This window comes from Hemicordylus capensis, chromosome 5 (assembly GCF_027244095.1).
Source record: "Hemicordylus capensis ecotype Gifberg chromosome 5, rHemCap1.1.pri, whole genome shotgun sequence".
Classification (NCBI taxonomy): domain Eukaryota; kingdom Metazoa; phylum Chordata; class Lepidosauria; order Squamata; family Cordylidae; genus Hemicordylus; species Hemicordylus capensis.
The window spans coordinates 39445001-39467287 of NC_069661.1; the positions used below are offsets into that span (position 1 = coordinate 39445001).

Genomic DNA, 22287 nt, shown 5'->3' on the forward strand with positions numbered 1-22287 from the left:
CTGGAGCTAAGCAGGTTTGGGTCTGGCCAGTGCTTGTGTGGGAAACATACTCCATGTAAGTAATCCACACTGAGTTCTATTAAAGAAATGTGAGACACAAATCAAACAAAATAATTGATTAGTTAAAAGGCAGACAATATCAGTTAAAAATTCTTTTGAAAATGACACCTGATCTGAACTGACCTGACTCATGGCAAGCTGTACTGAATGTCCTCAACCTGCCTCAACAGTCCATCATTTCACAGAAATGTCTGGGAGTGAGGGGAGGTCAAGCAGGTGGCTTGTAGCAGTTCTAGAACAAGTGATACTTCATTAATTTAGTGTCATTATGCATAATAGCAGGGAATTATACAATGCTGACGTGAAGCATGTAATTGCTTTGAATTTTAAATCGACTTGCCTTCTCCTCCCCCACCCCCTTTTGTAATATTAAAATAAACATGATTTCTGCTTCACTGGGATTTCAAAAAGAGAGATACAATGACATATTTAAAATGCCTTTGAGTTCTAAGTGAAACTATCACTTTGTGTATAAATAAATATATTCTAAAAGAAAGACATACTGAAGATGCTTGTGTGCCACACCTTAGATGATAAATCAGCCACTCTTGTTGTCTTTTGCAGGAATGCCAGAAAGCTGCTAACCTAAAATGTGCAGGAGAGTCCTAGGCAAATCTGTCCAAAAGAGTTATTCAGGATACTCAAATCTCTAACAGATAGTGAGCTGGTTTGCACATGCATCATATATATTTTGAAGAGTTTGTGCATTTGTTTGTATAAAATAAAGTCATACTTCCCAATTACCTACAGATATCAAGTTTTGTATACATAATCCTGTTTGTACCTATCTGTTTGTACCCACATGCCTACATCACTGCATTACCAATCCTGACTCCTTCAAATAAAGTTATGATTAAAAAGAGAGCATATGGTGACAGTGAAACAAGATCTTGTTGAGATTAGAAAATTTAAAAACCTTAGTAAACACAAACAAAATCTCCCCACTCATCACAATTTTTAATTGGTTTTGGTGAGACATATTTCTAGAAAAGTGTGCCTAGAATCACCACCTTAGTGTTAATGCTTTGCAATGATGTGTACATAAAACTAAATCGGGGTCTGTTGTATGTATATAATATGCTCATTATGGGCTTAAGACCACCATACACAGGCTATGCAAGCAGCAATCATAATGTATTGACCCAATCAGGGTAATAGCAAGGTTGGAGTGGGCCCAGAGACAAGATTTTAAAATGCCCCCCACTGAAGTTCAGCTCATGAAGTAAAGAAATCTTAAACCTATGTGCCACAATAGAACATCATCCTAAATTATGATTTAATTTATTATAAAAATGAATAATTTAAAAATTATTATTTTTTAAGGTTTTGTAAATTGTGGGTTTTGTACTGAAGGAAGCCTGGGCGGGTGCGCAGCTCAGGGAGTCAGTCATGTGACTTGCCTCTGGGGGGGCCCCCAAGGCAGTGGGGCCCCCAGACAACTGTCTCCCCTTGCCCTATTATAGTTATGCCCCTGGACCCAATTAAGAGATTTATTCTGCTTAAATTGAAGCACTTTGGTTTAACTGGGGTGTGGATTGCACTGTAACTTGGCACCATGGTAAACCTTTATTCAAGCTGGCTTTAGGCAGCTGGGATTAAGCCAATGTAAGGTTAGCTTTTTGATGTTTCAGGGATTTTAAGTGAATACTTTATATTTGATTTTTATTCTTTTGTGATCTGCTCCAAGGCTGAGAGTGCGTGTGTTTAAAGGAAGAAGGCAACAACGCTCATAAAACAGCGTTTTAGCAGCATCAATTAAGCACTCCAGATCTTGAAAGCTCAAAGGATAACTAGGGAATCGAGAGGCGCCTAAACTGTGAGTGAAGTCAGCTCAAAACACACGTAGAAACACTGCGAACAGCATCCCCTAGTGCATCTCTGACAGCACTAAACAATTCATGCTGCAGGATTGCGGCAGAGAGACCTACCATCATCACCAGCATAGTCGAAACCACCATAAGGTTGCCAGATTTTTTCCCCCTCCCATAAGTATGGGGCTGAGATTTGGCACTCCCTCTGGTATTATGTTCTGGGGCTGAGCCCTGGGAATCCTGGCATCATCATTATGAGTAGCTGCTTTAGTCATATGTTTCCCGGAAACAACACCTCCGTCCATCCCATTGCCGGGAACACTCAACACACATTACCCATTCCTCCCATCTTGTTTGTGGGTGGACGCATCTAGATTACCGACCGAGACGCGAAGTCGAAACGTTATCCCTGCGCATGCTCCTTAAACCCTCTCATTTCCAGCCTCGGAGGTTAAAGCCATGAATGAGAGGGGAGCAGGAGGCGGGGCCTAATGGGGGCCAGTGGGCGGGGCCTGAGCCCCCGTGCGACAGTCCAGCGGGCGAACCAGCATAACGCGAGAGGGACGCTCGCTGTGGGGCCGTGAGGCGAGCGAAGCGGCATTTCTGTTGAGCATCCTCGTCTCCTCTACAGGCGACGTAACGCGCCGTTGGGTTGTTGTTTTTGTGGTTTTTTTAAATTACTTCCCCCCGGAGGGGGAAGTGTTTGCCGTCACGGCCTTCGCCCCGCCTTCCTTTACCTCGCTGGCGGCCGCGGCTGCCGTTGGGCGGTGGCGGCCCGCGCCGCAGAGGGACAGTCTCTAGGAGTCTGGCGCAGCGGCGGTTAGTGACTAAGGAACGTCACACGCTCCCGCGCGCACGCACGCACGCACTCGCCTCTCTTTCCCTTCCCCCCCGCCCTCAGCATGCCATGGGGAACAGCTGGGCGGCGCAGTGGTGCTGCTGGCTCTTCCCGAGGCGGGAAGCGGGACGGAGCCAACGAGGAGGAGGCGGGTAAGCGCGACGAAGGGGAAAGGGGAGGGGGATAAGGCGACGGGCCTGGTTTGTTGTTACAACTCCACGTTTCTGGATGAGTTGGAATCTAGCATGGGCTGTCGTGTGGCCAAGAGGCGCAGAGAGCCTCCCTTCCCCCCGGGCTCCATAAGTTGTGTACTATGGCCGCTGGCTCAGGTGGCTTTAAAAGAGCATTGGACAGTCATGGAGAAGGGAGAGGGCTGTCCGTGGCTATTAGTCATGATGCCTGTGCAAAGGTCTATTAATGGCTGGTAGTCACGATCGATGGCCGTGTAGAACTTCCATGTGCGAAGGCAGTTTATCCCTGACTAGGGGCTGGCGAGGGCAAAGTACAGAGAGGTTATTGTCTCCCTTCACCTGCCTTGTGGGCTTTTCAGAGGCATTTGGTTGTGGGAAAGGGGTGGACAATCTCACTAGATAGGCTAGACTTGCTATGATCCAGCACCAGCAGCACTACTCTTATATGTTGTAAATTGTGTGTGAATAAAAGCCTAGTATGTGACAAAAATTTACCATAACGTTATAGGTGTTCTACCATCCAAGCCTTAACACTGCTTTCAATGCTCTGTTTCTGGGCTTCCTTGAAGTTTAATATTGGTCCCTGTGATTTTGATGGACCTGTAGTCTGATTCAGCAGGGCTACTCCTATATATTGTCAATTGCATGTGTGAAAATCCTAGCTATTCAGACCTGTTGCATACAAGTATTCATGCCACTGCCAGAGTAGGCACAGTGAGGAGGGTTATTACGTTTGTGCCCTGCTTGTGGGCTCACCAAAAGTGTCTGGTGAAACTGGGAAGAGAGCTGTGAGAAACAGAATGCTGGATTAAGTTAGGGCTTGACAAATCTCAGGTGTCAGAGCCATGGCTCCTAGAAGTTTAACCATGGTGCTTAGGACATTCAGAGTTATTTAACAACATCTGTATTTGTCCCAGGAAGCCCTGCTTCTGTTCTAAGTGTGTTACTTATAACGGTGATAAAGAGAAGCCCATTGTCTCACCTATATCATTAAGTCCAGTATCCACCATCTGTCTCCTAAATGTTTGGGCTGGTTCCTAGATCCAAATAAAACTTGTCAAAGCCTGCATTAGTTGGCCCTGTGGTCTGATCCTCCAGAACTCTTATATGCTTATTGTCCTATAAGTAGTAGGAAGGGTTAGAGCAAGAGACCTGCGTTTACTATTTGTCATTAAAGGATTACCGTATTCCATTTATCCAGGACTGAGATTAACATATGAAGCTAAGTCAGTCCATTGGTCCAATCTAGCTCAGTATTGTCTTTCTTGGCTGGTAGCAGCTTATAGGTAGGATTTCAGATAAGGGTTCTCCCACCCGCCCACCCACCGTCTTATTTATGTATTTATTTAATTTTTGTACCACCTGACTCTAAAGGCGCTAGGCAGTCCATGTGGAGATAGCAGGGTTAAACCTGAGGTTTTGTTCAGGCAAAGCATATGCTCTGCTGTTAAACTCTGACCCCTCTCGAATAGGGACACTATTTAAGAGGGTTAGGGTCGATCTTCTTGACACTTGGATTGAATTTATTTCCATTCCTCTGTCCATCACCAGTTAAGAGATGTAAGATTCGCATTTTTCCTTTTTTACATTAGCTACCACCTTTTAATTGTGTTATCACAATATCTAGTGGAGGGTAGTTGTGTCTTTTATATTTGTAGATCTATAGCCCAACCCATTCTGAAGCCCTACAGAAGGTAACAAAGCAAAAAACAGCAAAATGGAATAATATATAATTAATAGACTTAAAGTGTTTCTATGCCATGTGAATCCAAGTTTTACTTCATTCCTACACTGCATCAGGACAACTATTTTCTTGCAGTGATGAAAGTACTAGATTGGAAGAAATTACCTTTAAGAAGTATCAAGTAACTCTGAGGAGGGATGGCATTCACTAAGCTACAGTTGCTGATCTGGACTGTTGATCAATGCTGGTCCTGCTAGTCTACAGTCCTCGTGTGGTATGCAGGTGCCCTGGGATTTTTTGAGCTATGTAAATTTGAATTGTGATCTTGCTTACAAGCACACAAGGCCTGATCCTATGAATGTTTGTTCAGAAGTAAATCCTGTGGGTTTTCTCTTCAAGTAAATGAACATGAGATTGCAACCTAAGTGTAAAAATATGGACACAAAGAATCGTTTATATCTATGATTGCATCAGGAAAATCTATATATATATTTCTCCTAGGCGTACCCATTGTTAATCCCATGCATGGCTGCTCTTGCGAGAGTTCGTGAGTGAGCTGCTGGCAGGGGAAGAGGAAAGCAGTGGCGCTGGACAGGCATGCGGGGTGGAGAAAACGGTGATGGCAGGCGGAGGGGGAAAACGCTGGTGGTGGCGGGCAAGCAAAGAAAATGGCAGCGAGGGGGAGAAACCAGCAGGGTGGGGAGAGAAAATGATGGTGGAGGTGGGTGGGGGCGAGAACTAGAGGCGAAGATGCTCTGCGCCCAGCCCAGCTAGTAATAATAATAAAAGGCTACTAGATCCATTGTTGCTGTTTTAGTTCTTGTGACAGAGTCATTTGACAGCAAAAAGCAAGGAGGATAATTTAAGTTTAGATAGCTTTCCAGTAATAATTGGTGAAGATTTTCTGGAAAACTTTGAGCTGTAATTAAAAATAACATTGTAGATCATTTTCGGGGGGGGGGGGAATGGGAAACTCTAAATTGATTGGGGTCTGATCTAGTATGCTTATTTGACTTATATTTAGTAACGAGCTTTTAAAATAGTACTTGATTTTAATTTAACAGGCTTTATATATCTGTTTGCTTATATCTCAATATTTTTAATGCCCAGAATATATGAAATATTCAGTTAGGAAAATATTAAATAATTTAAAGTTTTATTCCTTTACTTGGAAATTATTTTCATTGGAATACTTGTAAACATCTTATAGCAAGAAAATTCAATAGCATGCTCTTCCTTTTCAGAGAAGAAAAGTATTGCAAATACTTCCTTACAGTATTTACATTTTGAATGGTGGAGGAGGAATTAAGGCACAAATTAGTTAACATACTAATTTTAGCAGACCAGAGAGCAGCACGTGGAGGGAGGGTTCTTAGATACAGTCAAAAAAAAATTTTAAAAAAATTGTTAATGCCTGAGAGGAGAGCTGGTCTTGTGGTAGCAAGCATGACTTGTCCCCATAGCTAAGCAGGGTCTGCCCTGGTTGCATATGAATGGGAGACTTGATGTGTGAGCACTGCAAGATACTCCCCTCGGGATGGAACTGCTCTGGGAAGAGCAGAAGGTTTCAAGTTCCCTCCCTGGCTTCTCCAAGATAGGACAAGATTTTTTTATTGAACCAACAAACTATCAAAGCATACAGTACATTGCCAAAGCACAATTATATACATAGTGGTTGTTTGTACATCATATATCTACAAAGATTTACACACAAGGATTTGGAAACCCACAGGGTTATAAAGTATATGCAGGCAGTACTGTAACTTGGGGATGGGGGATCACAAGGCACATCAGGTAATCGGGGGGGGGGTGTTTACATCCAATGTCCATTTCCATAATTTGTCCCATTGCTGTTTAGAAGAGATACACTTGTCTTTTTGCACATAACCATACAAACTTTTTCCAGAAGAGATTTACTGTCTCATCCACGTGAACCTCTTGGTCGCATCTTCCCTCCCTATTCCTGTGCAGGAGCATTGCATAAATGACATACAGGTTTACTAACCTGATTACGAGAAGGGGAACGTCCCAATTCCCTAGTATGAGGGCACCTGTTCCATCCCTTTTCCTTGAAGGTTTCTTTCTGGGACCTCGAAAAGAGGTTCTATCACTCAAACCCGAGGTTAGTTCTTCCCAAATCTGTTTTTCCAAATCAGGCCACTCTAACAACTTGCTTACTCCCTGCCACACTCTTTTGGCTACCACACACTCTTTTAAGAAATGTGAATGGGTTTCCCTGAATGTTTTGCCTAGCTCACTAGCTTTCTGTTTGCAGCTGATTTTAGGACACTCTTGCTGGTCCTCTGGGAGCCATGGCTTAGCCTCATTAAGTGGTAGTACTTGATGGTATAAGCGCCACCTCGTTTCCCATAAATGGAAAGGGACCTTTTTCTTCTTAAACAGAGCGATAGGGTGATCGGGTTGCAACAAGTACTGTGAGGTGCGGTGTTTGTAGCGTTTACGTTCTAAATCAGGTTTTAAAAAACCCACTTCTTGAATCTCTCCATAAATTGTTTTCCTTAGCTGCTTAACTGAGGAGGATCCTTTAAATAGATCCGGTTCAACCTTCCATTTTTTAAGTGTGAATAACAAATCTCTCAAGTAGTCCGGATGTTCTCTTTATAATACTTGTGTGATATTACCGTTGAAAGATCCTTTCCCCCACCATGCTATGCCCCATGCTGACTTTCGCCAACGCTGAGCGAAAAGCGAGACCCAGGTTTTTTGCAGGAGGTTGGACATATTATAGACATTCACGAAATTCCAGTTTCCAAAATTGTAGGACAATCTAGCATCTAGGCTCAAAGTTCCTTCCCTGGCATCTCCAAGATAGGGCTGAGAGAGATTCCTGCCTGCAACCTTGGAGAAGCCGCTACTAGTCTGTGAAGACAATACTGAGCTAGATAGACCAATGGTCCTATGTTCCTATGAACCTGCCCAATTTTATTGTATTATAACCATCGTTATGTTACTATTTTTTTTAATGAAACAATTCATTTTTAGAAATGGAAACTTCCTGCAGAAAGTGTGACAGTTGCAACTCTTCTGCCCCACAGAGCACAATAGAGAGGTAGAAAAGTTGATTCAAGTGCAACTTTTTTCATTAGATTATTTCTGTTGATTCTGTTTATTGTATGTGATTAGTTGCCCTCAGAAAGTCCCCTTAAGCTTTTACATCTGAACTGTTCACACAACAAAAGAATTACCCCAAGATTTATGGGACCACAGATTAAGACTGGAGAGTCAAGCTGGTATTCATTATTTAATACCCCTGCTAACTTGACAAAGAGGCACCTTTTAACGTGGTGATTATCTTTATTTAGCAGGGGGAGAGTAACTGGCCCTATTCACCCCCAGCACAGTACCTCCAGTGACTGTTGATGGTGTATGTTTCTTTTAGATTGTGAGCCCTTTGGGGACAGGGATCCATCTTATTTATTTTATTTATTATCTCTCTGTGTAAACTGCCCTGAGCCATTTTTGGAATGGCAGTATAGAAATTGAATTAATAATAAATAATAATAATAATAATAATAATAATACAGGGACAGCGCTTGACAAATCCCAGGGCCAGGAAGCCATGGTGCCTGGACAAGGATATTCAGAGGTAGATATTTTTTTAATACTTTATTTGTCCCAGGCAACCCTGTTTCTGTTCTGTATGTTACTTGAAAAGGGGGTAAAGAAAAGCCCATTTAGCACCTCCACCCCCACAGTGTCTGTCACTAAGTCTGGTAATTTTGCTAAGTGCTCATAGTCTGGCTCCTAAATTTTTGTGCTTGCTCCTAGATCCAAAGAAAATTTGTCAAAGCGTGATTTAACTAGGTTTGTGAAAACTATAAGGGGGGAAAGGATGAACGTTCAAGTACAGAAATTTTTGTTTCAGTGTAGATTGTTAAACTGAGAGTCTGTGTTGTAGTCTGTAGAATAATGGCAAGAATCATGGATGAGTTTCACATCATCCCTTATTCTTGCCATTAGTAGTCTGCTGAGGTCACCATGACATTCAACAGCAGTAACTATGTTATAACAAATGTACTTCTTTTTACTTCAGTGAACCCACACACACTTAAAGGACTTGAAGAAAATAAACGTTGACTAACATGTTTTGCAGTGTTATGAGGGTGGAGCAAGAGCTGAACCTTCCTAGAGAGGTTGCTGCGGAGCTCGCTCAAAGGCTTGTCCTGCAGCCAAATATGTGAAGAAGGGAAACTATTTCACTTTTCTCCCCACTCCAAAAGTACTTATTGGCTCTTTTATGTCCCTGAGTGGCACATAGCCCTCAGTGACATATTTCTGGTAGGGATGTGCACAAATCAGGATTCATGCACTGATTCAAAGCACAGATCGGGCACCTTTAAAAGTGAAGACAGCAGGTGACGTGCTCCTCCGCCGCTCCATGCTTTGTAATTAACTTTGGAAATAAATTCTAATGCTGAGAAGTTAAATAATTCAGGGCCCACAAAACTACTAGAGCACCCCACCTATCTCAAACAACAAAATAGTCACAATAATCCTAAAGAGTTTTGGTTAAACTATTAATCACTTCAGAGGATTTGGAATTATCTCACCAACTTAGGCCATTCACATTTGTTTGATCTCAGAGTATTATCCCCAACATTCTTACCTAGCTTATTAAAGGGGCATGGGAGTGCCTCTTTAGTTAAGGCAAGTAACGAAAAAAATATTCTGTCATTATTTAGTTTCAAAATCGTATTTTTGGAGCTAATAACTTGAAACTTGGCATGCGTGATCTACTAGACAAGGTCTGTAAATTGCCTAATCAATTTGATAAAAATTGCCACAAGTACAGCAAATTAAAGTGCTGAAAGTTGACACATGTCCTTTTTTGTCCAGTCTTTAGACAAGTTATCATTTCTTTCAAATTTGGTGAAAATGACTGATGTACTCTGTTCAGACTTGTCTAAGAGGGATGCCTTTTAGTGGTTTGGTGAAGTTTTGTGCAATGGTTCAAAAGTTACTAAGGTTTTCCTGTCCCATTAAGACTGTGGCTGGCAAAGTTAAGCAGAGTGTGAATACTGACATGTTTGCCAGTACTCTAACATTGGCAGGGGGAGCTGGCTAGTGGATTCTATTGCAAGTGCAGTGCCTATTCTGTTAGTTATGGAACATAAACTCTTGGGAAAGGGAGAGAGGGAAAGTGTCAAATGTGCAGGTGGGGATATCCAGGTGAATAGTCAGAGCAGTGTGGGATAGTCTTCTGTGTGGGGACTTACTTCTGAGTAAGCCTATTCAGGCTTCCAGTATCCTTTTCTCCCCACCTCTGGCCACCTTTTATCTGTCAGACAGAGAGTGACTTCCACTCATTTAAAATTCCCTCACACTTCTTAGAGTTGACAGTGTCCTGCTGTCCATCCCCTGTTGACAGGAAAGCTGCACCTGACTTCTGCAATGACAAAGTCCCATAGACTTCAGTGGAGTGGGCCATTTTAATTACATATAATTACAACTTGCCTTTGATGCACTCACAAGGACACCATGGGACATCTTTGCTGGTGCCGGGAGTTCCTTTGCTTCATCCTCCCCATCTTGATTTGGGCTTCAAAGACCAAGGAAAAGTTAGGGTGCATGGAGGGCAAGTTTGGAGTGAGCATAATTTGTGTGACATCACACAACATCATTACTGATCATGTGGCATGGTTGTTAAAGTATCAGCCTTAGGTTCCAATTTCCTGGCTTTGTCAAGCTTGAGCCAAAATGAGATGGCCTTAGCTCTCGTTTTAAATGGCAGCTTTTTCCCCATTTAATTAAAGTACGGTGGTCTACATAATTTTTGTGTGTGTGACAGTGTTCTGGTCAGAAGAACATGAAGAGAGAGAATTGCTGTTGTAGTACAACATTATAATTCATGTACTTGCCTATTATTTGGGTTGCTCAAGTGCCATTCCACAATGGTTATTGCTCCCTTTAGACCACTAGAAGGTAGACTTATAGCAAAGCTGCTAGAGTCCAATTATTGAAATAGAAAATGTAACTATAATACACCACTGAATTTAGAAAACATAGAAATGTTCTGTGGTGTGTTCTTATGCTCTCTTTCTGGACAGACAGACTGTGTGCAACTGTACTTCCCAGGGGGGATCATATCAGCCCAATGTGCCTGCTGTTTATTCCTCTCTCTGACATGGATCTTTCTCTCTCTTTTTGGCTTTAAGGCCAGAAGACAGATTCGATACTGCTGCACCAAGAAAACAGAAGTGAATGTAATTGCGTATTCCTGATGCCTCTCTGGCTTTAACCCTGGAAGGCATATAGGCTTCAGTGTGAGCAGCCACTTTAATTCAGTGCTGTCTTTCCACCCTCTGAGCACCCTTTCTGCCTTCTCCTCGCCCCCTGCAGACACAGCTGCTATATGAGACTGTAAAATAGTTTGATTAGTTCTGGGATGACTTCAAACATACCAAGCTACGGTGTCATTAGTACATCTAATAAAGAACTGACTTATTCTGGAGCTTTCTGTAGCAGTTATTCTTTAATTTGAGAGAGAGGAATGAATGAATGAATTGTATACATTATCTTTAATCATTTCATATAATGATTTCCACTACGCTGCTGAAAGGAGGTTCTTAATTATCAAAAGTATAACTCCTGGGGAATTTCTAAGAGGAGGCTTGTTTCTAAGAATAAGATTCTCCTAACGTTCTTTAAAAGTCTTTTGAAGTTGATATCAAAACTTTCATGTGAACTCAAATAATTTATTTGAATAAAACCTGCATTGGAGCCCTCAGAGTTAGCTAATTACAGACCCATTTCCAACCTTCCAGTTACAGATCTGTTTCCAATCTTCCATTTTTGGGCAAGGTGGTGAGTGGGTGGTAGCCTTTCAGCTCCAGGACGTTTTAGATGATACAGATTATCAATTTCAAGCCGGCTTTTGTGTGGGCAATGTGCTTGAGACTGCCTTGATTAGCCTGATGGATGATCTCCATTTGGCTATCGACAGAGTATGACTCTGCTGGTCCTTTTGGATCTCTTAGTGGTTTTCAATACCATCAACAATGGTATCCATCATCATCATCATCATCAATTTTATTTCTATACCACCCTTCCAAAAATGGCTCAGGTGGGTTTACACAGAGAAATAATAAATAAATAAATAAGAAAGAAAGAAAGATGGATCCATGTCCCCAAAGGGCTCACAATCTAAAAGAAACATAAGATAGACACCAGCAACAGTCACTCCATAGACCACTTTCACACACGCGCGAGCACACGTCCCCCCAGTGCTTGACATCCATGCTGTGGCTCCCCATCCCCCGAGGGCTCATCACCCATCTCCCAAAGACACAGCCATCTGATAGACACCTGCGGCAACAGCTGTTGGGGGCGGGAAGGAGCCTGTGCTAGAGGGAGAAAGATAAGGTCTCCCTGCCTGTTGATCTCTGCCTCTGGGACCCCTCTGAGGAGACAACATACTCAGGGGCTGACAGTCGGGTTTGGGCCGGTTGACAGTCACTCCAGGGGCAAGGGGGCGCATCCCACCCTGCAGAGGCGTCCATGCCGCCTCCCCCCATGGGGGAGGGGTGGAGAGCCAGTGGGGGAGGGTGCGGCGGCAGTCTTCTCCCTCTACCCTGGGATGCAGCGAGCTGCTGCCTGGGGGCTGTAACACCTGCCCAGCCCACAAAGGTGGGTGGGCTACCTGCCCATCCAAGGCCTTCCCAGTCAACCTGGAGCTGGTTGCGGCACACTGCCACAGTGGAAAAGTGCCCAATGGGGGCGAGAGCCATCTGGGCAGCAGTCCCCTCCCGGAGCCCCCCTCCTTGGGGGAGGAGGGAGGGGATCTGCCGGCCCAGGCCCGCAGACCATTCCTGCTGGGTTGAATCCTCTGAGCGGACACCCACCCCCATTTACCTATTAACGGTTTCATGCCCTCTTGAACTCTCTCTTCAAAGTTCTTTTCAACTTTCCCTTACGGTACTTGTTGATTATCGGTCTTGTGCTGGTATTTAGCCTTAGATGGAGTTTACCACCCTCTTTGGGCTGCATTCCCAAGCAACCCAACTCCAAGAAGACCCGGTCCCGGAACACTGGGGGCCGCTACCGGCCTCACACCATCCACGGGCTGTGCCTCAGTCAGAAGGACTTGGGCCCCCCACGGGAGCAGCGTCAGGGAGAGAGTTTTCTGTACACCACATTTCCTGCGTCCCACCGCAGGACGGGGATTCAGCGCTGGGCTGTTTCCTGTTCACTCGCTGTTACTGAGGGAGTCCTGGTTAGTTTCTTTTCCTCTGCTGACTTATATGCTTAAATTCAGTGGGTCGCCACGTCTGATAATCCATCTGAGTCACCTGAGGGAGGTGGGATTGGGTGGCACTATTCCTACCTCTCTGATATTCCGGATGGTGTTCCTTGGAAGCTGCTGCTCTGCAAAGCTAGAACTAAAGTACAGAACTCTTTGCGCAGTCCCCTGCTAACTGAGCAAAGAGGCACCATTTTAAAGTCGTTATTCACTTTATTTGTAGGGGGAGAGCAAATGGCCCTATCCATCCTCAGCACAACATTCCTTCAGTGGCTGGTAGTTGGTGAGCCCTTTGGGGACAGGAAGCCTTATTTTTTTAATTTACTTTTAATTAATTAATATGGTGAACCACTTTGGGAATTTTTGTTGAAAAGGGGTGTATAAATATTTGTCATATTCTTAAAGTATGGAGTTCCACAAGCTTCCATACTGTCTCCAATGCTCTTTAACACCTCCATGAAACGGTTGGGAGAGATCATCAGGAGGTTTGGTGCAGGGCGTTATCAGTATGCTAATAACCAAATCGGTTTATACATATCTACCTTGTCAGGAAATGGCATAACTTCTCTAAATGCCTGCCTGGAGAGGGTAACTTGAATCCAAACTTGAGGTACTGACTGTGGGGGATTGGGACCTGGAAGATAGTTTAGATCTGCCTGTGGGGTTACATTCCCCCTGAAAGATCAGCTACTTCGCTTGGGAGTGCTCCTGGTTTCAAAACTCGCTCTGGTTTCTCAGGCTGAGGTAGTGGCCAGGGGTGCTTCTTGTGTGCTACAGTTGTACGCAGCTTCGTCTGATATGTCAGCTATGCCCATTTCTGGAGGTAAATGACTTTAAGACAGTGGTGTATATGCAGATGACCTCCAGGCTTGGCTACTGTAATGCTCTCTACATGGGGTTGCCTTTGAAGTCCAGAAACTACAATTGGTACAGAATGCGGCAGCCAGACTGGTCTCTGGGACAACCCAAAGGGACTGTCTAACACCAATTTAAAAACAAAAACAAAACTTCACTGACTGCCAATATGTTTCCAAGCAAAATACAAAGTGCTGGTTATAAACTATAAAGCCATCAATGACTTGGGTCCAGGGCAGTGTTCACTTTAATTTTTTCATCTGTGTGCGGAATGCGTTTTGTTCTGGGTGGCAGTATAAAGGCAGTGTGTGAGCATATGCAGTCAGAATGAGGCCTTCCTGATTCAACCTAAGCAGGATCTAGATTTAACTGAGCAGACATCAAAAAGCTTGTGAGCGCATGCATGTGTGCATGCCTTAGACTGGTCCAGGGTACTTAAGAGAGCACCTTCTTTGTCACGAATCCTGTTGCCTATTAAGATCATCTGGAGACATCCAGTCATGGGGTTGCCACTGGCTCATTTGGTGGCAACTCAGGGCCAAGCCTTCTTTGTGACTCCCCCAGGGTTTTAGAAACTGCTCCCTGTCAAAATAAGAGCATCTCCACCTCTGTTTTCTTTTAGGAAGACCCTCAAAACACACCTGCTTTCTCGGTCTTTTAACTGTAATTACTTTTAAACTGTTTAATGTTTTTATCCCATGAAATTGTTTTAACTTCTTATTCTGTGAAATTTTAATAGTTTTAACTCTGTTTTATATTGGTTATGTTTTCAGTTGTGTACACCGCCTAGAGATGACACATATCAAGTGGCATATACATATGATAAATAAATGGGGGGGGATGCTATAACCACTACATTGCCAGCAAGTGTTACACTCTTTTTGGAAATAAGCATACCTGGCAAGTTAGGCTTGGGCCCAAAACGTTTTGGAGGCCATTGTAGAGGCCTCCGAAACGTTTCAGCAGCCGAGGCCATTTTGGAGGTGGGGGGGATATTCCCTTAAGGGCAGGGGAGGGTGCACTCACCCCTCCCACCGCATTTCCGCTGCTGGTGCTCTGTTGTTTAAAAGCCCCTCGGGGCGGCAGCGTTCCTCCCTGCCGCCCCGTTGCCCTCATCGGCCGGAAGTACTGGGTGTGCGTGCATCCATTGCATCCACACATGCACCCGTCTGCCATGCACACACACGACGGGCACATGTGTGCCCAGTACTTCTGGCCACTTCCGGCCGATGAGGGCAACAGGGCGGCAGGGAGGAATGCTGCCGCCCCGAGGGGCTTCAAAACAATGGAGCGCTGGCAGGGGAAGTGCAGCAGGAGGGGTGATTGCACCCTCCACCGCCCTTAAGGGAATACCCCTGCCGTCACCGAAATGTGGCAGAGCCATTTTGGGCCCAAGCCTACTGGCAGTATTTGATTATTGAGATAGGTTATCTGTATCCATTGAAGAATATTAGCAATGTGAAGTACAGAAAGTCTTTGTTGCAACTCTCAAACTGGCTGCTTCTATCTGTGTTCTGCTAACTTTGTCCTGCCCATCTCTGAAGAACATTGTAAATTACAGATAAACCAAAGTATCCAAAGTGGATGTTACTTTTGAGCATATGACTCATTGCTGAGTAAGTGCTCTGGCTGAGCAACAGCAGTCCCCATTGTAATTAGTTCTTAGCACTTTTGTATCATTTTCTGCTTACTCATACATGTGATAATTGATCACAGAGGCAAGATAATTTATTCAATATTCTTCAGAATTTAAAATGGCAGTGGCTCATATTCTGCAGAGAGCTGCAAAAATGCTGTCTCAGGGTGCAGCTCAGAGTATTGCCAAGTAGGCAAATGTTTGTGGAGGGAGTGGGGGGGAGCAATTTTTCCTGCTCTTTCCTCTCTCTAAATCAGTGCTGCACAACTTTGGCCCCTCTGCAGATGCTGGATTACAGCTCCCATCATCCCTGACTATTGGCAACAGTGGCCGGAGATGATGGGAGTCTAGAAACAGCTGGATGACCGAAGTTGTGCAGCCCTGCTCTAAAAAGACTTTTGGTTTCAGAAATATGTCCCTGAGACTGTGTGACAGGCCAAGACTTTCTTTGCTCAAGCCTTTAATAGTTAGAGCTTTTAACTGCAATTAAGTTATTATTAATTGTAGAATAATTTATTAGTTGTACACCACCCAAGGCTATTAATTTAGATTGGACAGTATGCAAATGTAACACATAAAAAGAAACAAAATAAATAATGACCATGAACCAGGAAGCCCTTGGTTCACATGTTACCTCTGCCATGGACTCTCTGTAGGCAAATAACTCCTCCTCAGCCCCTTAGCTGCAATATGGAGATAAGAATACTTGTCCCCCAAGGTGGTTGTAAGGATTGCAACACAATAATGCTTGTGAGGCATTTTGAACACGGCAAGTGCTGTACTATACAAAATGCTTGGGGGTAATTGTCCTGCACTATTCTAGTATCAGCATTTACCTAAAACTGTTTTTAAAATGAATTTGGTATTTATTGTATGAATCACTACAGAAATTAAAGAGTGATCATTTGGCATCAACTGTTCTTTTTATGTTACAAAATTTGATCTGAGATATACATTGAATTGTAAATGTGTTTGAGGATCAGTTGTAGTGCTTTTTGTTTAAAGTGTTTGTTGCTAGAGATCAGTTGCCTGTGTGCTGGAGTCATAATTAGAAAGTGGGTCAGGTCTAGTTTCAGTGCCCTCAATTGTCAGCATTCAGTTTGTTCCTAGAGGATCAGAACACTATTCTTAAAAAGCCTATGGGAATAAATATAATTAGAGCTCTGGGTTTGCTTGTTATCATATCTGGAAGATGATTAAAGCTAGCACAGCCTGGTCATTTGTGTTGTATAAAGCAATAGCTTAATTTGTTCTCAGCATCCCACACATTATCTTACATTATTACAGTTTCAGTTGAGAGTAAAGAGTTTACATGTGATAGGAGTACTGTTTAGTACCCAATATATTCTTGATGTCCACAAACCATATAAGTTCCAGAAATATTAATTTAGCATTGTCTTAAGTAATTTGTGAATTACTGTTAGCAGATGTCTACATCATAATATTCAGCTGTATCAAACATAGTGTGTCCCATGCAATACGTGAAGTCATAATTTGATCCTTTTTTGATCCTTTTTTGCCAGAAAAGCCCACAGAGCAGCTTAAAATCAAACAAAACACAATCATTGTTTAAAAGCTTTACACTGGGATTTAGCAGCTAATAAAAAGAGCCCATAGAAAGTATCCTGGAAGAAATGAGTTTTAATCAGCTACCCAGGCCTACTTTTTGACTCTCTTGGAGAGGCAATACAGGTGCTACCACCTGCAAAACATTTGTTCTTAATGGAGGATACCTTCAGTACAGATACCTGTAGCACATGAAATACCACCTCTTCAGATGACTAACCCACATGGGGAGTGTATATACAGGAGAAGATGCTTCATAAGGTATCCTGGACTTGAACTGTTTAGGACTGTAAAAGTAAAAAACACTATGAACTTGGCTTGGGAAATCAACAAAATTCAAGGAGCTTTGTTGATATATGAGCTCCTAGCTTGCACAGTGTCTTTACATAGTTAAGAGGAAGGGGTGGGGGGAGCCTAAATATGTTGTCATCAGTGTTAAGTATTTGTAGTAGTATAGGAGGTATATTGAGGACTATGTATTCTTTTAAATTTATTCTTGTCAATATAACTGGATGTTGAACAACCAGTAGCAAATGACTGCAGTGCAGTAGTTAAACCACAGTTTTGGTCACTGTGTAATGTTGCTATAAAGGAATCACTGGGCCAGCTCAAACACTGGCCAAGAAAGTAGGCGGGTTAGTTCTTACCTGAACTGCTTGTTTGTATTTGATTACTATTGTAGGAAGTGAGAAACAGCCTCTTTAAAAAAATTGTTTTCAGAACAAAGATAGGGGCTTTGTAAACTACTATACATACATAAATGTGATGATTGTGTACTGCTTGCAAAGCTGTCTGGTAATATTGGAAATACAGAGGGTAGAGAGAACAGGGTTGCCTCCAGCCCCTTGTATTAGGTATGTGCATGAACCAGTTTGGAGGCCCTTTTACAGGCCTCTCTGAACCATCGGTTTGAAGGTGGGGGGAATAGCTTTAAGGAGGGGGGAGAGTACACTCTCCTTCTGGTGCTCTGTGTAAAATTAGTCCCGTGGGGTGGCAGCATGCCTTCTTGTTGCCCCATTGATCCCCTGACCAGAAGTGATCAGCGGGCACACACACTCACAATGTGTGCCGGTCACTTCCGGACTATTTTTGCCCTGTTGGGCTATTTTTACACAGAGTACTGGAGAGGGAAGCACGGTGGGGGTGGTAAGTGCATCCTGCCCCTAACTGGAGAGAGAATTCTATATGTAGTATCTCATTACTGCTGCTACAGGAACCTGAAAATCCACTTTTAAGTAGCTATGAAAGATAGATAATCTTAACATTAAAATAATGTTGGAAGGCTCTGATAGGGAAAAGTATTCAAACTCTTTAATTATATCACTCTTCCTATTGTGCTGATAATATTGTGTGGTTTATTTTCTAGATCAAAATACTTCAGAACATGTTCAACAGGAGAACATTTCACTATAGAGGTAAGTAAAGATCTTGTATTCTACTGCTAAAGTTTTGGAACGAATAGGAAGAAAATTCATATTCATATCTACTGTTTGAAACACTATGAAGAAATCAGCCGGCCGCCATTTTGTCCGCAGGAGCCATTTTGTGGCTCATTTTGTCAAAAAAAAAAAATTTTTAAGCGGGGGAAAGTGACTTTGGGGTCATTTGGGACTTTGGGGCAATGCTGGGTGCCAGGAGACCCACAGAGCATGATAGGTCACTTTATTTGGCCCATGTCTGAATTTTTTTTTGGGGGGGGGGGTTGAGTCTGCGAACTTAACCCCCGCATTCCCATAGGTTCAATGCCTCATTATCTGCAGTTGCATTACCCATGGTAATCTGTGGGAATAGAAACCCCACGGATAATGAGCTCCACCTGTATAAGTGTGGGAAATCTGTTATCCAGATTTTGTAATGGCCATTGAGCTTTGCTATGTTGCAAAGCTCTTGTTGCAACCACTTGTTGCACATTATTTTTATCTTATGTCTGCACAGGTATATAAGCAAAACCAAGAAGCTATATTAGATAGATAGATAGCAGTTCTTTCTTTAATTGGAATATTGTATCTATTTGCAGTTTGAGAACCTAGTGGAAAGTGATGAGGTAAGTAGCTTACTGATGATGGTGGTGATGACGATGATCATCAGAAAGATTTATATGAACTGGATCATGACTCTTCTTAAGCGCATGTGAATCCCAAGGGTCATTTGAAAGGTTTGTGATTAGAAAAATATGAATAGCAACCGTTCTATACAGCTTTCTTAAGTAAGGGGGAGAAGGGAGTGCCCGCCCTCCCTCTTCTCTACAGTGGTGTGAGAGAGAGAACCTTCTACTCATGGTCCCCACCACCCGCCATTTATTTCACCACAGGGATTCTTCCAACCTTTGATGTACCCACTCCAGTTAGATAAGTAATATGAATAGCAATATTACTATCACATGGATATCTTTTGAATTTGAAGTATACATAATTCCAGAGCACTTAATAAAGATGGGTAACTGATTAAAACTCAGAAAGATTAAAACATCAAAGATCATAAGCAACAGGAGGCCTGGTATCTGGTGTTGTCTGACTTGGGCACTGGCCCAGAGCCATCAGGACTTGATGAATAAATATGGTGGCAGGGACTACCAATAAGTGCCTTAAGCTGCTGCCTCCAAGGAAAGCACCTGCTAAAATTTACCTGTGTTACCACCTTCTTCTTTTTTTACCTGTAATGCATAGCCCCTGCTGTTGCATCACTTGGCTCATCAATGCCGGCATTGCATTATATGATAAAAAGTGCTAGCCACCAGCACAGCAGCCAAAATGTGCTCTGGGCAACTGCTGCTGCTACGGTTAACCTCGCATAAAGCCACCCAAAATACTCTTTGGTAGCCATGCTGGTAGCCACCATCTTCCTTTACTGATAATGTGATGTTCTAGGTACTGCGCATTGATTAGAAAGCAACATAGACCCTGCTTCTGTGATTCCAGTCTAATAGACATGATACAAAAGGGGGAAAGTCTAGGGATAAGGAAGGGAAGAATTCTCCCAAGATGCATGGTGTTTGGGTTGACTGGCCCCAAGGGGACAGTTTGGGGAGAGGAGTCTGATAGCAAGTGGTCCAATTGGAACAGATGAAATGGGCTGTGCGGTTTCACTTCTCCCTCTGCTGCAGCCAGGTGGTACAACAGTAAAGATGGTTCTTTGAGAGGAGGAGCCAAATGGCCAATACATTCCTTATAAGATTAAAATGTCTAGCCAGCAGAGTTTAACACCACAGTGGACCATTTCAGATAAGTGGAGGTAAATACTTGGCAAGATTAGTAATTTTAAATTTGAGAAACTTCTCAGACAGAAATCCATATTTCCTAGGACTGTCACTGAGCATGGTTATCTACAAACAAAGATACACGAGGTGTCAGTCTGCTCTTATGGCACCATATAGATGATTTATAGATTATTGGATCAAAATATATCAAGGCAGGTCTTTTCCATCAGAGGTGGGTGCATATATAGTATTAATTTATGTAAAATATTTGTATCCCACCCCTCCAGCGAGTGGCTCACTCACATAGTACTGATTTGATTTGTTAAAAGGAACAATTATTGAACATCTGTTTTTTGCTAAATCTGAATATCAGTAGGAAGGGTTTTATGCATATGAATTAGATCTTAGCTTTGTGTTTTGAAGATGCTTTGATTAGTGGTTTGAAATTGTTTTCACTGTGGTACAACAACTTTTTTCTTGGTATTTTAAACAGGGTGAAAGTCCAGGAAGCAGCCAAAGGTAAGATGATGTGTGGGTTTTTAATCTGCTCCCAACCTATTTAGTAGATGATAACCCATTAATTTATCTCCCTTAGTTTAATAAGTTGTTGGTATTCTGCTTAACATTGTGTGTCATAATAATATTTTAATTTCATGACCAAGTCATGAAAACAAAAATATTCTCCTTGAATCTGTGCTCATAGCTCCTGCTGATACGTCATGCACTAGTCTAGTATCTAAGTCTGGAAGCTTATCCACACCTTCAATTTCATAAAATAACTGAGTAATTTTGATGATTTTTCAGTGTAATTATTACTCCTCTCCAGACCTCCTTTATTGCGTAAATTAAAACATAAGTAAAACTGCAACAAAGAACAAATGTTTCGGCGTAAACACATCAGCCTCAGTGTTCGATGTTCCACTGTTTGAAATCTGCATTCTTCTATCTAAAACTCTCCCCAGTCAAATCAAGCACCTAGTTAGCACATAGTGGGGCAGGGCGGGCAGGGAGAGGAGAAAAAGTTGATAACAAATAGCTTTGCCTGTTTAACACTAAGGAAGAGAAACACTAAGGAGAGGAGGGTAGGAAAGCAAATTCCTTCATACACCCTTTAATGACCTATGTACCTCATAGTTTTGTTCAGTTCTTCCTTGCTGTTAACCTCAGGTTATAGTTTGTCTAACTATAGCACTTCCCTTTTCTTTCTTTTAAGTGTATATAGGTCATGTGTATATAGGTCATGTGTATCGTGTGTATTGTGTCACCTTTATATGTAATTATTATGCAAGTGCTTAAACTCTACTAGGGCTGCAGATCTAAACACAAGTTTTAGGGAGTTACTCCAATTGTACACAGCGGGGGTTAACGTGCATGGAATGCGCTGCAAGTGCTGTAATAAACAACACACAGCCCCAGATGTTGAATCAGAAAGGGGAACTGTGCACACAGGTTCCCCATCCATCTGGATACACATGTGGAAGACTGCTTCCATGCATCGTGTCCTGATCTGTAATAGTGTTCCAACTCTTTCTTCTTTCTTCAGACCTTTGACTGAAGAAGAAATTGAAGATCTAAGAGCAAGGCATTACAATTCCATTGCTGAAAAACAAAGAACTTTAGATGATAAACTTCTGTCAGAGGTAAGCATAGTCACAATTGGTACGTGTGCGGCCGTATATACAAATCATGCTCTTAATAACTGGGTGACAAAGGTGGAGGTGTTTAATGAAGAAGCCACTGTGGCTGAACAACAGATTTGTGAGTTAAGAATGTGATGTAGGGGGAACAAAAAAATAGAAAACAGGTAGTTAACAAGAACTAACTGAAGCTCTTTCAGTAAAAATCGAGAGAAATGTGGAGGGGGAAAGGCAAGGTTAGGGCAGCTTTGGAAGTTGCTAAAAAGTACCAACAGAGGCTGTGTAAGTGACGTGTGCATCTTATATTTGAATACTAGGTCTTCTCTATGGAGAAGTCCTTAAACTAGAAGTACATCTTATCATGAGGAGGTGCCACTTCAGTACCCCTTCAGACAATACAACCAATGCCTAAAAGGAGAATGTGCAAATCACTTGGCTGTTGCTTGTAACATACAAAGCCACTAGGCATGAAAAAGAAATTTCAGCACAAAAAACCTCAAGGCTACATGCCTTGATGGAAGGGAAGGTGTACTAAAAGGACAACTGAGAAGTT

The 22287-nt window shown here is 42.7% G+C and overlaps 1 protein-coding gene and 1 long non-coding RNA gene across 5 annotated transcripts in view; one reads left to right on the forward strand and one right to left on the reverse strand.

Moving 5' to 3' along the window:
• The window catches only part of LOC128327856 (uncharacterized), a 29178-nt gene extending 26832 nt beyond the window's left edge, over positions 1-2346 (reverse strand). For all 3 annotated transcript variants that reach the window (XR_008308836.1, XR_008308834.1, XR_008308835.1), the window contains exon 1: positions 184-2346. This is a non-coding gene — a long non-coding RNA (uncharacterized LOC128327856). The remainder of the gene's footprint in view (positions 1-183) is intronic.
• A 349-nt stretch (positions 2347-2695) lies between these two features.
• AP1AR (adaptor related protein complex 1 associated regulatory protein) overlaps positions 2696-22287 on the forward strand; it is a 28182-nt gene continuing 8590 nt past the window's right edge. For both annotated transcript variants that reach the window (XM_053257133.1, XM_053257134.1), the window contains exons 1-5: positions 2696-2861; positions 18268-18316; positions 18919-18945; positions 20591-20616; positions 21641-21737. In XM_053257133.1, coding sequence (XP_053113108.1) covers positions 2779-2861; positions 18268-18316; positions 18919-18945; positions 20591-20616; positions 21641-21737 — 282 coding nt within the window. In that variant the 5' untranslated portion in view covers positions 2696-2778. The remainder of the gene's footprint in view (positions 2862-18267; positions 18317-18918; positions 18946-20590; positions 20617-21640; positions 21738-22287) is intronic.